This window comes from Pipistrellus kuhlii, unplaced genomic scaffold, assembly GCF_014108245.1.
Source record: "Pipistrellus kuhlii isolate mPipKuh1 unplaced genomic scaffold, mPipKuh1.p scaffold_m20_p_11, whole genome shotgun sequence".
NCBI classification, from domain to species: Eukaryota; Metazoa; Chordata; class Mammalia; order Chiroptera; family Vespertilionidae; genus Pipistrellus; species Pipistrellus kuhlii.
This window is the reverse complement of record NW_023425416.1, coordinates 12,671,765-12,689,158: the sequence shown is the minus strand read 5'-3', so window position 1 is coordinate 12,689,158 and position 17,394 is coordinate 12,671,765. Positions and strand designations below refer to the sequence as shown.

General features: G+C 45.3%; 1 protein-coding gene across 10 annotated transcripts in view; it reads right to left on the bottom strand.

The window, feature by feature from the left end:
* Positions 1–17,394, bottom strand: part of ARHGEF3 (Rho guanine nucleotide exchange factor 3) — a 250,794-nt gene that overhangs the window by 20,155 nt on the left and 213,245 nt on the right. For 5 of the 10 annotated variants that reach the window (XM_036430790.2, XM_036430795.1, XM_036430799.2 and 2 more), the window contains 2 exons: positions 3,317–3,487; positions 55–117 (listed from right to left, as the gene is read on the bottom strand). In XM_036430790.2, the coding sequence (XP_036286683.2) occupies positions 55–117; positions 3,317–3,487 (234 nt within the window). Of the gene's footprint in view, positions 1–54; positions 118–3,316; positions 3,491–17,267; positions 17,304–17,394 lie in introns of all 10 variants that reach the window. The other 5 variants (XM_036430792.2, XM_036430794.2, XM_036430791.1 and 2 more) reach the window with 2 other exon arrangements.

Below are 17,394 nucleotides of genomic sequence, written 5' to 3'. Positions count from 1 at the left end.
GACAACCTTAGAATTGTGAAGTTAGAGGGACACGACCACTGGATTTAAATTTACCTTTTTTGCCAATTTCAAGTCCTCTATCAAGTCTTCTTCTCCTTGGGAGAGCTCAAAGATTGCCTGCGAGGGAAGATAAAACACATCCACTGAAGTAGCTCACTTATGAGACCAAATTCAAACAGAGCTGGCTCCAGCGCTCAAAGATCCAAATCTACTCATTTCTTAAGTAATTTTTAAAGGATTCTGATTTTAAAAAAATATATATATTTTATTGATTTCACACAGAGAGGAATTAAGAGAGATAAGAGAGTTAGAAACGTCAATGGGAGAGAGTCATCAACCAGCTGCCTCTTGCACACACACCCCCTGGGGATGTGCCCGCAACTAAGGTACGTGCCCTTGACCGGAATCAAACCCGGAACCTTCCAGTCCGCAGGCCGATGCTCTATCCACTGAGCCAAACCTGTTTCGGCTTTAAAGGATTCTTAAAAAGTCAGATTGACCTGCAGCAAATGGATTGCGTGGCCAGAACCTACCAAGGAAAACTTCTGAATAATGTGCTTATCTGTTTGTGGGATAAAGGGACTCCACCATAGGTGTCCAATCCAACAAGTCGTCTTTCATGCTGTGGAACTCTGATGCAGCCCAACAAGAGGGAACTATTTTAGGTGAAATCGTTACAGATTGAACCATGGATGGATATGAGTTTGTGGTGAGTGGCAATCAGAGTGAAGGACTCGGGGCCTGCTCTCGGCGGTGGATGTGGCAGCATTATTAACTGAGACATCACCATTTGTCTTGCTTCTGCTCAACATGAGGTGCATCTCAACGGAAAGCTTTTCTTATCGGCTACTTGTCCTGAGGCTGGAATTATAGGAAGAGTCTAATATTTTATCGCTCTAAATGTCTGGTGAAGTTAATTCATTCTCAATTACTTTGCAGCCCTACACGGTACAATAAATAAAATTACAGGAGCCGGCCGTGTGCAAGAGTGCGTCAAGGGACCAGGTCTAATTGGCTCTATTAGGCCATCACGATTTAAAAGCTATGGTGTGCAGAACGCCCTTCCACTCTCCTCTGGGAGTCTAAGCGGTGGCAAACATTACGTTATGAAAAGACCGCACGTGTGTGGGGCTAGCTCGGGGACGCCTGCATCTCCTTCAGCCGGCAGGGCAGAAGGGAGCAGGGTGGGGGACCCCTCCAGCCCTGGGGTTGGTGGAGCTGGACACGCGCCGGGGGCCAGGACACGGTGTCCCTCCGAGGCCCAGGGAGGCCTTGACGCCATGCCCTCCTGCTACTCTATTTTGTTTAATCTTTTATTTCGAAATAGAGACTCACATGTGAAGTTAAGCAAATAGTACAGAGAAGTCCGGTACCCGGCCTTTTCAGCTTCCCCGAATGGTGGCATCTTCTGGAACCACAGAACCAGGAAGTGCGCTGGCACGGCACCCTTCGCTCGCCTTTACTTGGGCCTTCCTCACCTGGCACGCCTGTTTTTCCAGAGCTCATGTACGCAGCCTGACTGTCTGACCCAGTGTGACCCCGGAGGAGGAAAATCACAGGACTCCACAGGGGCATAGGCCACAGACAGTTCTCTGTGGGGGCACCACAGTGTCACCGCGAAGACCGAGGGCTTTGGAACGGGACAGGGCCTGGGTTCGGGAGCTGGCCCTGCAGTTTTCTGGTGCCCCACTGTAACTTGCTAATTTCCTCACCTGCAGAACCTGACAGGCTGTACACGTAATACATGCACACCAGGAACACTTGGAAAACACAGGAAAGTATAAAAGAAAAAAATTTTTGATTTCCCATATTATCTCCTTAAACATCATTAAGATCTTGCCATATTCCTCAGAGGACTTTTTAAGTGCAAATGAATGCTTTATTTACTTATTTTAAAATAGATAATATATTGACTAGGTTCAAAAGTTAGTGCACACATTTATACGTGCTGAAAACTTTTCCCTCTCAACTCCTCCCAACTGCCCAGTTCTCCTCCAAAGAGGCAACAATATTACCAGTTCCTTGTGATCCTTGCTTCCAGAAATGCTGTATTGTCTGTTTTTAAATTAAAAAAAATTATTTATGCCAAAACTGGTTTGGCTCAGTGGATAGAGCGTCGGTCTGCGGACTGAAAGGTCCCGGGTTCGATTCCGGTCAAGGGCATGTACCTTGGTTGCAGGCACATCCCCAGTGGGGGGTGTGCAAGAGGCAGCTGATAAAAAAAAAAAAGAGGCAGCTGATCGATGATTCTCTCTCATCGATGTTTCTAGCTCTTCTATCCCTTTCTCTTCCTCTCTGTAAAAAGTCAATAAAATATATTTTAAAAAAATTATTTATTAATTAAATTGATTGGGGTGACATTGATCAACACGAATATATAGGTTACAGGTGTGGGTTATGTTCTATGGTTTTAAAAAAAATAACATAAACACACATACATTCATTTTCCCTTCCTTCTTCTTTCACATAAATAGTAGCATACCCTTCACCCTATTTTGTGCTTTGCTTTCTCCATATAGCCATTCATACACATCAGCACTGTTTGTGGGTTTCTACAGCTACACAGAATCCCATGTATGGACATTCACTATTTAACCAGTCCCTGGCAATAGGTGTTCAGGCTGTTTCTGACACTGTTCTAAACATTACTGTGATGAATAAGCTCACACATACATCTTTTCATCTGTGCATAAGTGTGCCTGGCAGACAGATCCCTAGAAAAGAATTGCTGAGTCAAAAACCTAGAAAGTTTTCAAGTACTCCCTTTTCCAAGGTCAAGTTTGCCTCAGAAACAGAAATTCTAAGGATTTCACGAGATGATGCACGTTTGAAGTGTTTATAGCACAGCCTGGTTCGGGATGAACTCTCCATAAAGGGTAATATGATCATAGCCATTTAGGGCTATTGATACAGAAAACTTATAAGGAAACGAAATTAACTGCATTCCCTAGAAAAGTTTTCCACAACACTGAATCACTCAAAGTTTCATTAACTGAATATTTTAAAATATTACAGAAGTTGCTATCAAAATGTTACTAAATGATTATGATTGCTTTCCAATAATCATTCTAGGATCCAAAATAGACATGTCCCCATTCACCTTCTTTGTAATCTCAGATGCTCACATCAGTTTCTTTTTCCAGTGGGGGCCACACCCACCCAGCTGAATGCTGGTTTCTCGGTTCCTTAAAAGATCTGACACCCCCATCTGTCCTCCTTCTACAGATGCCAAGGAGAACTGATTTGAAGGAGGGGGGTGGACCTGCTGTGCACCTGCTGCCAGGCACAGGGCCAGCTCCGCGGGCCCCAAGCCTACCTCCTGACGTTTGATCTCCTTGGATGTGAGCATCTGATTGACGCACACGTCGAAGGTCTCACTCCACAGCTTGCTGTCTCGCCGCTTGGTGCTCGAGGGGGCGGCATTTCGGGACCAGGGCCGGGGGGCGAGGATGTCGGGACGGCTCTCGCTGCGGAAGCTGATGGAACGCTGAACGATAAGAAAAACAAACCGTCATGGGGCAGTAGGATGGGGCGGATCACTTGAGCAGCTTCCTGTCCCTGACAGAACACAAATCAGACATCTGCAAGAAAGAGGGGACACTGCCAGAGGCCTTTTGGGAAGGAGGGCATTGTCTTGAGCCTACGTGCTCAGGAGAACTGGGCAAGGGGCCACTCTCCCACATGTGCGGGGAGTATCCACGATGTGGATAAACACAAGAACACACCAAGGCTGCTCTCGGACAAGCGACGGGTCTGCTTTTTTCCCATTAAACATTTCCACTCTTCAGAAGAACAGCAATTAACAGTAGTAGATGTCCTTAAAAGAATTCTACTCCTACTCTCTCTCCTCCTCCTGGGAACAGAATCCCACTCTCCTTGCTATTCTATCTGACTTACTGTGGGGGGGCTCCCCCAGACCTGACCAGTCAGAGTGCTCCCCCTGGTTCTGGAAGGGGCCTGTGAGTCCCTGACATTTCATGAGTCATGGGAGAAAGCGCGAAAGACTCTATTCTTTTGGGATGATGAGCTCCAAGAGTTAACATAAGCAGAAGTTTTTTTTTGCAGCTATGCTCTCTGGTCACAGAGAAGAGTCGGTCTGATATAGGGAGGAATAAAGGGGCACAGAATGAAGGATGGAGAGACACACCAATGGAGGGCGTGGAGGAGGGAACAAGTTTTATCCACAGGGTGAAAGTACCCGGATCCCACTGTACTTGAAGCCAAGAAGAGCCAGTCTTAGACTAAGGAGCTTAATACATCCTCCTTTCTGTTTGCATTCATCTCAGTGAAGGTTCTGTCAACTTAAAAGTACCAACTAATGCACATACTAAGTATCAAGCAAATGATGCCTGTCCCCGAGTTATTTTCCAAAGAAGTCCCAGTCTAACCACCCAGAGTGCACCCTTTCAGCTGGAACATGCTACCACAGTGCTTTCTCTTGACAAATACAAATGATCAAGAAGCATCGTATTCAGCCTTCAGCCTAAATTCCAAAACATTATTAGAAAGTTTGCTAAAGCAGTTAAGTGTTGCTATGCTCAAAACCACATTCTTGCCTGGCCAGCGTGGCTCATGGTTGAGCATTGATCTATGAACCAGGAGGTGGTCACGATTTGGTTCCTGGTCAGGGCACACGCCCAAATTACAAGTTCGATCCCCAACAGGGGGTGTGAAGAAGTAGCTGACCAAGGATTCTCTCATCATTGATGCTTCTCTCTTTCTCTTTCCCCCTCTCCCTTCATCTCTGAAATCAATAAAATAAAAAAATTAAAAAACAAACAAACAACCACCAACAACAAAACACCCACATTCTTACTTAGCTAGGGCTCCCTGCCGTGGCTGTGGCCACCTATCTATGGCCTTCAGTATAAATTCCCAACTCTTCAGTGTGGTGCAGAATGCCTCCTATATCTGACCAGAGCATACATGTATACAGTATCACTTCCTGCAACTCACCCATTCTCTAGCCCTACTATGGCATCTCTAGCCCTAGTAGACTATCTGCCATTCCCTACATGCACTATGCTTTGCCATCTTCGGTGCTTCTTTCAAGAAGTCTTTTCTGCCGAAACTGGTTTGGCTCAGTGGACGGAGCGTCGAACTGCTGATTGAAGGGTCCCTGATTCAATTCCGGTCAAGGGCATGTACCTTGGTTACGGGCACATCCCCGGTGGGGGGTGTGCAGGAGGCAGCTGGTCGATGTCTCTCTCTCATTGATGTTTCTAGCTCTCTATATCTTGCCCTTCCTCTCTGTAAAAAATCAATAAAATATATTTTTTAAAAAGAAGTCTTTTCTTTCTAGAAAGCTTTTCTTCCATTTCTTACCTAGTTAATTCCTGACTGTCTTTAGACATCTCCTCTAGGAAGGCTTTACCAATGTTCTCCCATGCTCTCCTAGAGCAATTTGGACATGTTGCCAAACAGTAACAATCACATTTTATTATACTTAGTGGTCACCTGCTCTGAATTATAGATTTACTGAGGGCAAGAACTGATTTTATATGTGACATATGTGTCATCCTCATGAAAATATTATGAGATGGCTTCCAAATATTTTGAGATTCAACAAAACTTACAAAAGACATTTAAAAAAATATATTTTATTGATTTTTTTTTTTTTACAGAGAGGAAGGGAGAGGGAGAGAGCTAGAAACATTGATGAGAGAGAAACATCAATCAGCTGCCTCCTGCACACCCCCTACTGGGGATGTGCCTGCAACCAATGTACATGCCTTTGACCAGAATCGAACCCGGCACCCTTGAGTCCACAGGCCGACTCTATCTACTGAGCCAAACTGGTTAGGGCTACAAAAGAAATTTTTAAGACAACTAACTATTCACATGAGGACATTGCTAAATCAAGTATAACTCATCTGCTTAATGGAATATTATGTAGTCATTAAGACAATTCTGAGCTAATTTACTGGACAACTTTAACAGCTGAAAATCCCTTCTATGCAAAAACAAGATTAAATCAGTAGATGAGCCCGGTTGGTATGGTTGAGTGTTGACCTAAGAACAAAGAGGTCACAGTTCAATTCATGGTCAGGGCACATGCCTGGGTTGTGGGCTTGATCCCCAGTGTGGGGTGTGTAGAGGCAGCTGATCAATGATCCTCTCTCATCATTGATGTTTCTATCTCTCTCCCTTCATCTCTGAAATCAATAAAAAAAAATTTTTAAATCAGTATATGAACAGTTTATGATCATAAAAATGCATATGAGCAAAGAGGATGCCACAAAGCTATTTTTTTTAATATTGGTAATTTTTATCCTAGTTTACACATTTTTTAAAATTTTTGGTAATTTTTATTCTAGTTCACACATTTTTATAATTCAAGAAAAATGAGTAAGTGAAAAATGTGAAAAGAAATTTCCAAGGGGCCTCAGGTCGTTACCAGCAGGAAGCCAGCTCTGCCTGCAAGTAGCAACACAGCTCCTGAGGCTGGCCTGGCAGCCCTGAGCTGCTGGGCTCGTTAACCAGCTCCAGCTCCCGGCTGCTGGACCAGCCCCGGGCTGGTCAAGAACGTACTTGCTCCAAAAACGAACTTCCCTAATGGTTATCTCCTGAATCCTGTGATCTGAAAATAGGCCCTCTGAGAGAGGAGCAGACTGAGGCTGAGATCCCCAGCACGCAGAATCAATTAGCCACAGGCACGGAAAGGTCAAAACAAGCAAAGTGAGTCATCAAATAACCCACTCATCTCCGCTAGTGGTTCTGATCCCCGCCCGGGGGGAAGGAGAGTTAAAGAGCAGCGAGAGGGCACACAAAAAGGCAGATTCGGATGAAAGACATTTTCCACTTTCACTGGAGAGACTCAACCACCCACCTGTTAGTGCCCGACCAACTTCAAAATCCCCCTCCCCACCAACAGTTTGAAAATAATTTATGCTAACTTTAAATTTCCCTACGTTACTAAGTATATAAAATTAAGTACATGGGGGCTAGGGCATGTGCGGGGGGGGGGGGGTGTGGGGGGTGGGAGTGGGCGGGGAGAGGTCAATGGGGACAAAGGAGACATATGTAAAACTTTATTCAATAAAGAATTAAAAAAGAAATGTGTAAAAAAAAAAAGAATTAAGTACAAATCCTCTATTTTCAAATCCACTTAACAGACGTAAATGCTATTAAGTTTGTCCTAGATCTTGTCAAACCTCTTCTTCCCAATTGCTAACATTCACAGAAAACAGAAAGTTTTCTCTTTTCATTTAACAATGTCTTTCCATGTTAGTATAAAAGACTGACTTAAAATAATAATTTACCGTCCTAGTGGGTGTGTTCAGTGCTGGACCTGGCACTGAAGGGTCTCAGGTTTGATTACTGGGGTTGCAGGTTCGATCCGTGGCCCTCGTTGGGGCTTGTGCAGAAGGCAACCAATTGATGTGTCTCTCACATTTGACGTTTCTCCCCTGCCTCCATTTCCTCCCTTCCGCTCTCTAAAATAATCAATGGAAAAATATCTTTGGGTGAGGATTACCAAAAATAGTAATAAGAATAAGAATTTATCGTGGTGAAACTTCACACAACATAAAATGAACAAAATTTCAAGTGAGCAATTCAGTGGCCTCTAGTATATTCACAATGTTGTGCAACCGTCATCTTTATCTGGTTCCAAACATTCCATCACCCTAAGTCACTCATTCTTTGTTTTTTCTTTAATCCTCACCTGAGATTTTAGAGAGAGAGGAAAGGAGGAAATGGGAGAGGGCGAGGGCGAGGGCGAGAGGGAGAGGGAGAGGGAGAGGGTGAGAGGGAGAGGGAGAGGGAGAGGGAGAGGGAGAGAGAGAAATGTGAGAGAAACATCAATCGGTTGCCTCCTGAATGCACCCCAACCAGGAATGGAACATGGAACCTGCAATCTAGGTATGTGCCCCAACCAGGAACTGATCCTGCAGCTCGGTGTACAGGACAATGCTCCAATCAACACAGCTCCCTAGCTGGGGCTCACTCTTTTTTTTAATGGCTGCCGAGTTAGTAACCCATATCTGGGTGGACCACATGGATGCAAACTAACTCCAATGAATGGATATTTAGATCCTTTCCCATATCTGGCTACTGCAAAAAGTGCCTCCGTGAACATCCTTTATGTATATGAAGTCCTTGTTTAAGAAAATCAACATTTTAACATTTGCTATGTACTGCCAAGGTGACCTCCTAACAGCCTGTCCCAGAAAGGTGTATGACATGACAGTACACCTTTTCCAGACTCTTGGCAACAGGACATTATCATCAACCTAACAGGAAAAACAACCATACCTCCTTCATTTCTGTTACATGTTTTGAATGTAAGATCGGGGCATATTTTCATGTATGTATTGACAACTCCCAGAGAGTTGGAGATTTTCTCCTGCTGCAGTTTGAAGAAAAATGAGTGAGCCATGCCCGGTGAGCTCTGTTGCTGTGTTTCCTTGGTGACTGCTGGGCTTGGGAACTAAGGGGAAGGACCATGTATGTCACACACGGGCCATTGCGTGCCTCCCACGCTCAGCACTTGTGGTGAGTTCTCTCCGGTCCTCACAACCGCCCTGCAAGGTGGGGACTGATTCCCACTTTATGATAAGGAAACGGAGGCTCAGAGGGGGTGCCTATTGAAAACATGGCATGTGGTATGTGCTGGGCACTGGGGGGGGAGGGGGGAGCTGCAGAGCCCTGCTGTACCCCAGGGTAAGGAATCCTACCCTGTTCTGCACACGGGGAAACGTGAGGTTCAGAGAGGGTGACACTTTGCTCTAGGTCACGCAGCGAATGAAGAGTGCCCCAGAACTTAAACCCAGGTCCATGGTTTAAACTCAGAATGACACCTAGGTCTGGTCTATTTCAGTCCAACCTCTCCTCCCCACAATGTTTAACCAGCAGCCTACCCTGCTTCCTCCAGGGTGAGACTCAGGTGTGGGGTGCATGTACCCAAACGGAGGAGTTTCAGGCGATTTCTCACCCTTGCCACCACTAGCATTTGGACCAGGAAATTCTGTCTGGTGAGGGGCTGTCTTGCGATAATAGGGTGTTCTGCAGGACCCTTACTGCCAATCGCTAGATGCCAGCAGTGCCCCGCCCCTGTTACAACAACCTACACACCGCTACACACGGCTGGCTGTCCCGGGGTGAGAAACAGGGGTCTGTGGGGACCAGGAGGGGCTCACTTCAGAAAGAGGGACCCAGGCTTGGGAGCGATGGCATACAAAACAGAAACACATCCAGAGGTCCCCCGCCTGGCATGGTGGTGGGGTTCTGGGCCTGGAATGAAAACCGTTCCAGGACAAGCAAGAGTTTCCACAAGGGAAAGCTGCCTAGCAAAGGAGCCAAAACCCCGAAGCTCGTTAACTGCGAGCAGCTACAATAACAACGGCCATGGCCATCGCGGGCAGAGATAACGCACACGGAGGAAGTGGGTGCCCGTGTTTATGCCGAGTTGGTGGTGGAAAAGGCGCTGCAGGTGCATAGGGGACTGTCCGACAGGCGGGGGCATGTGTCAGAGGAAATGTAAGCCCAGCAGGTGAGGCGCGATGGGACAGATTGGGTTTGCTAACGCCGCCTGTTCAGCAGCGTGCTCCCTCACCTTTTCCAAAAAATAGAAGGTCTCTCCAGCCAAAGACAACACGCTCCTAAAAAAGAGCTCCAGCCAGGAACTTCTTGACGCCTCCCATCGCTATGTGGTGACAGATAGTTTATTATTAAATGGCCTGGGAGCTAGGTGCTATAGGAAGAAAACACTTTCCCATGTCGCTACTACAATGGGCTAAGACAAAAAGGTTCAGTGGTTTCGGCTGGAATCAGAAAAGGTTCTCCAACAGCCCAGTGGCGAAGTGTCTCACCTAAGGCTTGATTAGAACATTTAACTTAAATTGACAAACACCGCTTGCCTGCTGTGTGGCCTCCAGCACATCCGAACCTCACGCTAATCCTGGGAGAGGCACAGGCCAGGTTCGGGTGCTGTGCTCTCTTTTAAAAAGAGAGAAATCCAAGCACCAGAGGACTGAAGTGACTGGAACAAGGCAAGGGCTGGAATAGGGTCTGAGCCGGTCTTTTGGCCACACAACATGGAGTTAGGTAAAGAACACAGGCTTTGAGGCCAAACAGACTTGGCTTCAAGTCCGATCGGAAGCTGGGGGACCTTGGGGAAGTTAATCCCTTTGGGTCTTGGTTTCCTTATAGGTGGAAGGGCTGTGCTAATAGTATCTCACAAGGTTGTAGTGAGGGTTAGATAAGAAAATGTCAAGGGCTTAGCCAAGTGCTGGCACAGGGTCCGTAGGAAATGGATGTTAGCTATCACCGTTACTACTCCACCATCTGCACTGCCACCATCAGTGTTTATTTATATGTTTTCATTCATTAGCAAACAGCAGGCATCTCGGAACTACTTGGACACAAATAGCACCCTTGAGGGACCTTCATGAGGATGACTTACAGAAGGAGAAAACCCCTCGGCAGTACAGTGTTGAAGGAATAGCCTAGCATGACCAACAATAGGGATGGAATAAATTACAGTGTAACCGTAAAAGGGAACATTATACAGTCACTTATTTTTTAGAAAAACTTGATAATGGGAAGGTCTCACATGCAGAATTAAGTAAGAGAAGGGAGATCCCTATTTAAACACAAAATGTTAATTGGTGTCCCCATGGTTGTTGGTAGAGACTAGGGATGATTTTCATATCCAACTTCATACTGTTTTACATTTGTTTTCCAGATTTTCCAGAATGAAGAGGTATTAATAAGAAAAAAACAAAACCAGTAGGCAAAACCAGCAAGACCGTGAACACTGAGTTCAGCAACACTGTAAACATAAAACCACATAAATAAAATCTGGTTCAGATTAATGCACATTAAAAACATAGTAAAAAGAGAAGGAACCATTGGCAGCAAAATCTCAGACATCTTTGGTAGCAACATGTTTATGGATACATCTCCTAGGACAATGGGAACTAAGGAGAAAATAAACAAATGGTTCTACATCACAATAAAAGGCTTCTGCAGGGCAAAAGGAACTGTCAACAAAACAAGAGAACCCACTGCATGAAAGAATACATTTGCTAATGTTATCTCTGATAAGGTTTTAATCTCCAACATTTACAGGGAACTCATACAACTTAACATAAGGAAGATAAATAATCCAATTAAAATGGGCAAAGGAGCCAAAACTGGTTTGGCTCAGTGGATAGAGCGTCAGCCTGCGGACTGAAAGGTCCCAGGTTCAATTCCGGTCAAGGGCATATATCTTGGTTGCAGGCAAATCCCCAGTAGGGGATGTGCAAGAGGCAGCTGATCAATGATTCTCTCTCATGGATGTTTCTAACTCTCTATCCCTATCTCTTCCTCTCTGTAAAAAAAATTAATAAAATACATATTTTAAAAAATGGGCAAAGGATCTAAATAGAACAGTTTTCTAAAGTGGACATGCAGAAGGCCAAAAAGCATATGAGAAAATGCTCCACTAACGAGTTGTTAATACTAAGTAAAAATTGACGTTTTCCATTATAATCAACTATTCCAATGGTTTAACTACTACTGTAGGGGAGTAAAGATTGGCGGTCAGGAGTTCCCCTTGACATGGTCACCTCTCAGCTATACCTTTACCTTCTAGATGGAAAGGCAGTATGGTTTCTGGTTGGCTCCTCCACACACACACACACACACACACACACACACCAAGCTTGTTTCTGTGCCTGCCAAATAACGTAGGACCAAGGACTTTGGTCAGTTATAGGAAGTGTGTGACCTTGGGCCAGGGGACTAAGTGTGAGGTCCTTGGAGAAGAAAATCATGCTTTCCAGCTCATGGAGAGCAAGCAAATATGCTTGGGTTCTCCTCCTACTTATTTCCCAAAGCAAGATGCCACCAGTCTTATCTCAGCTGTTCCTCAGATCTGACATGCCCTTTCTCCCCACCATCCTCATCACCTCTGAGCTGTTCCAGGCCCAACCCAAGCCCTCCGCCCCTCCTTCAACCCCTGTCCCAAGGCCACTACACTAAGTGTCCCCTCTCTAATAGGTTCATCATATAAGATTTTCAAATCTTAAATATTTTTATCTGTTGCAAAGGTGATATATTATTACAGAGTGGGGTAAAGATTTGTGATCAGGATGTCTAAAGCATTTTATAATGGTGGAAAAATGAAAACAACTGAAATATCTAATAACAAAAGAATGATTAAATAAACTGGTATAGCCTTTTAATGAAAGAGTATATATACCCAGTAAGAATCAAGTTTGTGAAAAATATTTAATAACTTGGATATATACTCTCATACTATAAGATTATTTTATACTGTTAAGACAAAAGCAAGTTAAAAGTAGTGCTATAATATGATTATGATTTTGTTTAACAAAATACACATGCAAATATATAGTAAAAGAAAAGATTGACTGAGTATATGCCAACATGTTAACTGAAGTTTTGTGGTGACAGGAGATGGGATTATGAGGGATTTTTACTCGGTTTTCTGTGCTTCTCTATATTTTTCTATTTTTTAATGGTGTTACATAACCAGAAAAGAAAGCACAACAGAATGTAGGTATTTAAAGAAAAAGAACAAGCACCTTCAAAAATCATTCTTTATACAGAGTTATGTAATAATGTAAAAATATTCACAGCCTAAATATCCATTAATAGAAGACTGGTTATATAAAAAAATCACATCTACACTGGAATAATATATGCACAGTCCATTAAATTACGACTATATTTCCAAGAATAACTGTGATATAATATTTCCCTTAAGCCATAAAAAAATTCTCATCCAGCAAACTTACAAAGAAAAAATAAGAATGAACGAGGCAAAATGCAAAAAAATAAAAAATTAAAAAATTAAAGTTAAAAAAACCACAGAGCAATACAAGAAATAAATGGAATTATTTAACTTTAATAAAAGGTATATTTCCCCCAAGAGGCTGTAACAATGATAAAGAGGAACCTTTCAGTACCCAACCGCACAGCTTGGAAATATGTGAGGCCAAGACCAACAGAGATGCACAAAAAACCAGTCCTCCACTGTCTTTGTGGGAGGTCTCCTCCAAAAGTGAACAGATCACACCAAGATAAGGCTGGATGGACTGGGAGTAACCCCAAATTAGTCTCAGGATGTGTAGATTATGTAGTTATACCTGGAATGACACTTGAAAGAGAATGATTAAAATCCTAACAGGCGTTATTTTAGAGTGAAAGGCTGTATGTGTCCTTTTCTCTTTTTCCTTTTCTGTATTTTTCCGTAACAAACGTACACTTTTATAATGGAAAAAAAAGAAAAAGAAAAAAAAGAAAGTTCACGTTCAAAGAGGAGGCAGGGCTCAATCACACTGCGATGAACACGGCATTCCACAGCGCACGCTGGACCAGAATGAGCCCGCCAGGCGTGTACAGCTGCGCCGGGGTGACGGGCCAAGGGGGGCGGAAGGCGAGCTCGCCGTCCTCACTCCACGGCAGTGCATGCAGGTCCCTTTTGGAGCTGGGCCGGATTTTCCTCCGGGCAGGGCCGCGGAGGATTTATGGGCGCGGAGGGACCCAGACATCTGTGCTCCATCTACCAGCAGTGCTAGTGCTAGTCCCCGGTCAGCAGCAGATGGAGCGCCGTGCAGTCGGTTGTCCCTCTCTGGTCTCCACAAACGCCGCCTTTGTGCGGAGGCCCGAGCCCCCAGCCCATGTGGGGCACGAGGGAGGCAAGAGGGAACAAGGCCTGCAGCGTCTCTTGGAGCTGCTGCAGGCACCACTCCGCTGGTGAGTGGGGTTCTAACCTCTGGAAGAGGCTGCCAGCCCCTCACTCTCCATCAGCCTCCCGAGGAGCCAGAGGAAGGACTGCTAAGTGCTCTGTGATTGATTAAAGCATCGTGTTTGGGTGTTTGGGCCTCACTCATCTCTTCTGCTGTAATAAAAGGAGCCCAACGTGAGAGACACAACTGGACATCCAAAGGAATATATATGGCTCTAAGGAGCCAGGAACCAGGGCAAGGGGCTCTGTGGCAGAGAGCCAAGCTGCTCAATCGCAGCCTTGCGTTGCTTTTGGAAGGAGAAAGGGCATACAAATACACACATGGGTAAGAAGAGAATGCTGGGAGGCAGCCCCTACCCTCCGTGTTCTCTGTTCCTCTCCTTTTAGAATGGGCGTCAAGGCCACAGGAGGCAAAATGGGGAAGGATCTGAGGCCGGCCCACTGAGTACCCGCTTTGGGACTTCCCCTTTCCCCTCCTCCTCCCTGCTCCTCAGCCTGCATCAGCATCCTATCCCACCCTAGCTGGTGCAGGAAGCAATAAGGACATGAGATTATGGAGATGCTAAGACTGGAAATAATTTTGCAGAACTTGCACTGCACGCACCAAGGTGACTGTTGGAAATATTTGGGGGTGCTTCCCAGGTCCCCCTGCAAACATGGCCGCTGAACTCTGCATACAACCACAGGAGCGTATTCCCATTTGCTGACCCCTCAAGGACACACTCACAGCATACGCACATTGCTCAAGTTCTCTCTGTGTCTGCGTGCACAAACATCATGCATAACTCTGCTGGGTTGCTTCTGTCCATAATTGGAGCCTGGAGTTAGCTATTACCCATGATATTTTTAAAAAGTAAATAAAAATTATTTTGCTACAAAAAAAAAAACCTTTGAGGTTTTAGAAACTGATTTCCACATGTCAGCTCCCTCCCTCGGGTCTGGCTTTCTCATCCTTGCTTGGCTCTCGTCTGCTGCATCTCAGACATGGCTTGACTTCTTTCTGCCCCAGTTCTCTAGGTCAATGCAAATTGTCAAGGTGATCAAATATTTCCTGCAGCGCTCCCTGCGTAGGATCTGCATGGAACAGCAGCAGGAGAAAAGAAATAAAGGTTGCCTGGGAAGCCAAATAAAAGATGTTGAAGGTATTACAATGGGGACATCTGCAGGTAACGGCTGGCTGGCTACAGGCCCGGCTCCTCACTGCCATGTGGGAACAGAGGCCCAGCACCACCAAGCCTTCCACTTCCTCAAGAGGAGTCAGAAGGCCAGGTCCTTACACAGACTGTTTTGGTTTTTAATTGTTAGCTCAAAGCACTGTGCAGCCAAACAAAACACAACTTGAGGGCCAGATGTGGCCATGGAGTTGTCAGAAAGCATCTCTATCTAGAATGTAAGCACCAGGATCTCAGGAAGAGGGCCTGATGCATGACGAGGGGGTGAGTGAGGCCCTTCCTGGGCAGAGGTTGGACTGTCCCAGGAGACAATGAGAAGAGATGCTGGCAACATGGGGGGTCTCATACTTAAGGGGGGGAAATGGCTACAGAGTGAATGGACTTGAGCCACAGTCGCCAGGATGGAAAGGAAAGGGTGCAATAGAAGTAGACAAGCTGAAGAATTTCCAAAAAGCAGAACTCAGCAAAAGACCAGATGTGCGGGACTAGGGCGGTGATGAATCTTCCAGAGGAAGCCTGCCATGAACTTGGCCAGAGGGCTGAGGGGCTGGTCACGGGGGAGAGAAGGTAAACACATTTTTCTCCACTAGCTTCAAAGCCCTTCGTCTGCCTCCTCCAGACAACCTTCTTTCCCCCCCTCTGCTCTCCCACAAAGGGGACTTGGGGTACCCAGAGGCCCCAGCACCAACAGAACCAGAGCCAGGCCTATAGGTAACCATGTGCTAAGGTATTTATCCAGAAGACACTGTGAGCAGGGTTAACTGTGGCATGGGCACGTCAGGGGAGAAGCACCAAAGAGGATGGAATCTTTGGAGGACCGGAATCAAACCTGGGGGGACCCTTCAGTCCACAGGCTGACGCTTTCTCCACTGAGCCAAACCAGTTAGAGCCAAATTTATCATTTTTTAATTTATAGTTATATATCTGGCTGTGATTTGTTTAAGAAGACTTTGTCTAACTTCATATTTCCTTCCAAAGGTTTGACCTTTTGTTGAATGTTTAGATCTCTCTTCCCTCTGGAACTTGTTTTTGAGAATAGTGTGTAGGAACATAATTTTATTTCCCCCCAAATGGAGAATCAATGGACTCATACCGTTGTTAAAAGATACAATTGTCTCCCAATGATTCGAAATACTTCTATATGTGCCATGACTCCGAGAAGCCCAAGCGAGAATAGTTTGGGCAACTCGGAGTCATAGCACATCGGCTGAATGATGTGGACGCAGGGACAGGAGGGGAGGAGAGAGACTCAAATCATTCTCAAGTCATAGATTATCAGAGCCTGGGACAAGCCCTGAGTTCCAGTCCACAATTTTCCTAATGACCCACAAAGTCAAGGAAAAAAAAAATACTACAAAGAAAACTGTTCAGGACAAGTGAGAAAAGGCAGATTCAAGTCAACTTCTCAGCTAAACAAGATGACCCTTCTCAGCCATGACTTTTGCGGGCTTCCGTCTATAAGAGATGATTCTCAAACTGGGTTGGAGGCCTGGACAAATCTCAGCTTTCACTTTAAAAGATAAACTCTATCAGGAGTTCAAGAGCAAGAACAACTACCACCACTTGTTAACCAAACAATTACTACCATAGGTAATATTTACTTCCTGGCTAACTAATTAGTAAATAAGTGACTGCTGACTAAGGATCAAGGCACTATACCAAGCCTTTTAAATGCACTATCTTGTAAATACTTACAACAATTCTGTAAAGGAGCTGGTGGCATCAACCCCAGTCCACCCGTTAGGAATAAAAGCAAGACCTAGAGATGTTACGTCACCTGCCCAAGGTGACAGAGTATTGGAGCGACAGATACTTCATTTCCAGAGCCCCTGTCCTAAGCAAGGGGTCCGCACACATTTTCTGCCAAGAACCAGATAGCAAATACAATACTTTTGACCTTGTGGGCCATATGGTCTCTGATCACAACTACTAGACTCTGCCACTGGAGTACAAAAGCGGCCATAGTCAAAAAGCAGGACATAAATACTGGGCATACCTGGGTCCCAGCACAACTTTACTCATAGACACTGAAATTAGAATTTTGGATCAGTTTCATGTGCGGTAGAATATAACCCCTCTTTAAATTTTCCTCAGCCATGCAGAAAAGGAAAAAGTACCCCCAGCTCGTGGGCCATAAGAAGACGGAGGGGGGCTGAATCCTTTCCCATGTGCTACAAAGTGCAGATCCCGGCCTGCACCTCGAGGCTCTCTTGCCCTCTGATTCACATCCTCAGGAGGCCCGGAGGCATGTTAGAATGAAACCTGTCAGAGGGCGTCGGAATGGGGCGTGCAACTCGGAAATACGATTTGTGAGAAAAGACCGCACAGAGATGACTCCTCACGTTACCCCTCTCAGAGAACACCGCCTGACCCCAGTTTACAACTTGAAACATCTCTTTCTTCCTTTCAGTCCCCTCCCTTGCTCCCTTCTATTGAAATAAACCTCGATTCAGGTCAGTCTGAAACCAGGGCAGACTCTGGGTAAAACAGCAACGCCCTTCCCGCACATGGTTTTCTGCA